This window comes from Nerophis lumbriciformis, linkage group LG37 (assembly GCF_033978685.3).
Source record: "Nerophis lumbriciformis linkage group LG37, RoL_Nlum_v2.1, whole genome shotgun sequence".
Lineage (NCBI taxonomy): Eukaryota > Metazoa > Chordata > Actinopteri > Syngnathiformes > Syngnathidae > Nerophis > Nerophis lumbriciformis.
The window spans coordinates 9,090,001-9,094,041 of record NC_084584.2 but is presented as its reverse complement, the minus strand read 5'-3'; the positions used below and the strand labels follow the sequence as shown (position 1 = coordinate 9,094,041).

Here is a 4,041-nt window from a genome sequence, read left to right as displayed (position 1 = left end):
AGACCACATTGCTTAGCAGAGTTCAGTGATGCAAATGCATGTCAAGTTGATCAACAGATTGTATTATTCTCCAGTGCAATAACAGTACTGAAATGAAGGCTAAAAGGGCATTAATGGGAGCTTTAAAAAAAAAAGAGTAGAAGAAGTAACTAAATAGTTACTTTTCACAGTAACACATTACTTTTTGGTGTAAGTAACTGAGTTAGTAACTGAGTTACTTTTGAAATAAAGTAACTAGTAACTGTAACTAGTTACTGGTTTTCAGTAACTAACCCAACACTGTTTGTTGCATAATGTCTCTCTCAAGCGGTCATTTGATGAACCACAGCTGCCGTAAAGTGTCAAAAAATTTAATTTCCGGCAAACATGCTTGTGTTGCGGCTAATCGCAAAACAACAAACCGTTTTGTCTTCGTATTTTCACACTTTGGTTCCAAGATGTACTTTTAATCTGCTTTTATATGTGTTTCTATTCATGAAACGCTTAGTCAGTCCCTTTTTTAGCAGACTGACCTCACTTTAATAAGCTTTACATAAATATTTGTCACTCGTTCGTGTTTAATCGATACAACATCAGCTAGTATTGCGTTTATTGATGCATTCCTATCGTGTCTAATGAAGTGGCAAACATAAACAATAACATGTAACATATGTAATATAGATAACAATAAATTGGATGTTATTAAGTCATATGTTTGTTGCATAATGTCTCCCTCAAGCGGTCATTTGATGAACCACAGCTGCCGTAAAGTGTCAAAAAAAAGGTCCAAAAATGTCATTTCCGGCAAACATGGCTGTGTTGTGTTGCGGCTAATCGCAAAACAACAAAGCGTTTTTCTTCGTATTTTCACACTTTGGTTCCAAAGTGTGATTTTAATCTGCTTTTGCTCGCTCGACTGCATCTTCCTGCAGTTTGTTTTCTAACGCCATGGAGACAGGTTAGTTGGCATTTCTTCTTAGCTTCTATTATGCTAGCAGGCTAAAGCTAGTTAATATGGACGTTTGACACAAAATGTACCACCTAATTTGTTTTACAAGATAATGATACGCGTTTCGTCACGTTATTGTTTAAATAAATCCTTGTACAAGAACATGATCCAGATGGTTTCATTGTGTTGCAGAGGAGCAGGCGAGGAACCGCTTCCAGTCGGAGTTGGAGTTCATTCAATGTTTGGCAAATCCAAACTATCTCAACTGTGAGTGACTTTGACCTTAAAATAACTAAATATGATCCACGCGTGGACATACTTGCCAACCTTGAGACCTCAGAATTAGGGAGATATTCAAAAGGCCCGCTGGGGGTCATATATATATATGTATATATGTGTGTATATATATATATATATATATATATATATATATATATATATATATATATATATATATATATATATATATATATATATTAGAGATGCGCGGTTTGCGGACACAAAATAAAAAAAAATTAGATTTTATCCGCGGGTCGGGTCGGGCGGTTGAAATAAAAAAAAATTAGATTTTAAATAGATTCAGGCGGGTGGCAGTTAAACCAATTGGGAAATATATATACATAGTTAAATGTTGTTACAACAGAAGAAGAAAAAAAAAAGAGATGGACACTTTTACGGAGCAGAGAAGGGACGCCTCGCCGGGGTCCGGGACCGAGGCCCCTCCCCCCGAGAGGGCCCCACCGGGAGCCGTAGCTGAGGCGATCCGCGAGAAGGGCCCGACGCACGTCCAGGGTCACCACCGCGGCCACCGCACCGACACCCCGCCTCGTCTGCCTTCGCCGCGGCCGGCGTCACGCGCAGCAGGTAAGCAGCTTACCTGCCCGCCACCCCTGTTGCCGGGGGCGCGTAACAGGGGTCACTCCGCGCGCAGTGCGCTCACGAAAGGGGTGGGGCTCACCCTGGTTGATATAGACAGCAGGACGGTGGCCATGGAAGTCGGAACCCGCTAAGGAGTGTGTAACAACCCACCTGCCGAATCAACTAGCCCTGAAAATGGATGGCGCTGGAGCGTCGGGCCCATACCCGGCCGTCGCCGGCAGCGAGAGCCGCGAGGGCTAGGCCGCGACGAGTAGGATGGCCGCCGCGGTGCGCGCTGAAGCCTCGGGCGCGAGCCCGGGTGGTGCCGCTGCGGGTGCGAGGGACATCGCACCTCCAAGTGCTTGGAGGTGCGCTCGGCGCGGCTCCCATATGATTGCGCACTGGTGTGCGTCTGGGCCGTGACAGCATGGCACGCATTGAATGTCTGTGCTGCATTGGATCAGTCTCCTTTCTTTAACAGGCAAAAGCTTTATAACCTCACTAATGCCTTGCATCGTCTATATTAGATATATAACAACAGCCCTTTGAGACACTTGTGATTTAGGGCTATATAAATAAAGATTGATTGATTGATTGATTGATGAACAACGGGCGGGTGGGGGCAGGTGCGGTTCTGATTAAATGTTAGATCGGGTGGATGGCGGATGGTTGACGACTTTCTGATGCGGTTGCGGATGAAATAATTGCCTATCCGTGCATCTCTAATATATATATGTATATATGTGTGTATATATATATATACACACACACACACACATAAATAAATACCTGAATTTCAGTGTCCGGGTCTGTGAAACCCGTTTTAATTTTTTATTAAAAGAAAAATGATACAATTAATTAATTTTTCAAACTGAGACTCACTGACTTTGGCTCATTTTCTGTGAAGAACATATATGAGAATACATAGTTAATGACCACACACCATACACTAGTGATGGGTTGATGAGGCGTCATGAAGCGTTTCGACACATTGCAAAACTGTATTGATACTGTGTCGATACTGTGTCACTAAATACTGACATCTGCTGGACATTAAAAATCCCTACAGGCAACCCAAGGACCGACTCAACTGACACTGATTTTATGACCTAGTATATACAATAATATAAACCAAGTCATTGTATTTCATTTAGGATTATTTTTTATCTTTTTTAGATACAGTCAATAAATAATGTGAACATGTATCATAACATGGAAATCTAAGAGAACGTGTTGTGAATAAGGATGCTTGTGGACTGGGAATTTTTTTTTTTACACTTTTTTATTCCAGAAAAACAGTTTTTCCAACGTATTAAATTTTAGACGATTTCTCTTCTTAGTTATTATTTTTCTGGTTGTAGAAAAGACCCACTCACAGGGCACAGAGGAGGCGTCAGTGCGACACAGTTCGCGTATCGGTCACGTGACCGAAACAGCTCATGATCGGTCACGTGACTTTCTAAAAGCGGTACGCGCACCGACACAGGGTTTTGCTCTATGAGCTCGACGCATGCGCCGATGCATCGGTGTTGCCGGACCCATCACTACCATACACCCCCCCTACACATTTCTATTACATATAAGATGTTCGGACCCGAACATGGCTAATAGAAGTGTGGAAATTTATGTTCTGTGTACCACACGCACCCACCCAGTGTTTTTCTGTAAATAACAATATATAAACTTTAAGCATAAGAGTTGTGTGATAACTTACACATAATTATTCCAACAACAAGAAAGAGGTTTTATCACATCAACATGGGACTAACAACAGTCCTTTAAATCTGAGTAATACCACAGAAAATGGGTGGATTTCCGATCAATGTGTCGAATATATTTGGCTGACGTTAACACATTGACTACTTCCAGCTGCAATACCACTCCCCATAGCGACGAAGGAAGCTACCAAGCTAGAAAGTCAACAGGTGTCATGGCTGCTGATTGAGTCGATTTCCCCCCGGGATAATAATGCAGGCTTAAAGCACTCTTCAAAAAAGATTTGTGTGTTGCAGTCCTTGCTCAGAGAGGCTTCCTGAGGGAGAGAACCTTCATCAACTACCTGAAGTATTTGCTCTACTGGAAGGAGCCCGACTACGCCAAATTTCTCAAGTAAGACGTTCCCCAAAGGAGACGAACTTGAGTGAGTGTTGACGCGCCCCCTTGTGGCCCGCCCAGGTACCCCCACTGCCTGCACATGCTGGAGCTCCTGCAGTACGAGCACTTCCGCAAGGAGCTGGTCAACGCCCAGTGCGCCA

The 4,041-nt window shown here is 43.1% G+C and overlaps 1 protein-coding gene across 1 annotated transcript in view; it reads left to right on the top strand.

The window, feature by feature from the left end:
* Positions 1-508: 508 nt before the first annotated feature.
* med31 (mediator complex subunit 31) overlaps positions 509-4,041 on the top strand; it is a 3,828-nt gene continuing 295 nt past the window's right edge. The window contains exons 1-4 of the mRNA XM_061931196.2: positions 509-937; positions 1,121-1,195; positions 3,799-3,895; positions 3,962-4,041. The exon at positions 3,962-4,041 is cut by the window's right edge and continues 295 nt beyond it. Coding sequence (XP_061787180.1) covers positions 928-937; positions 1,121-1,195; positions 3,799-3,895; positions 3,962-4,041 — 262 coding nt within the window. The 5' untranslated portion in view covers positions 509-927. The remainder of the gene's footprint in view (positions 938-1,120; positions 1,196-3,798; positions 3,896-3,961) is intronic.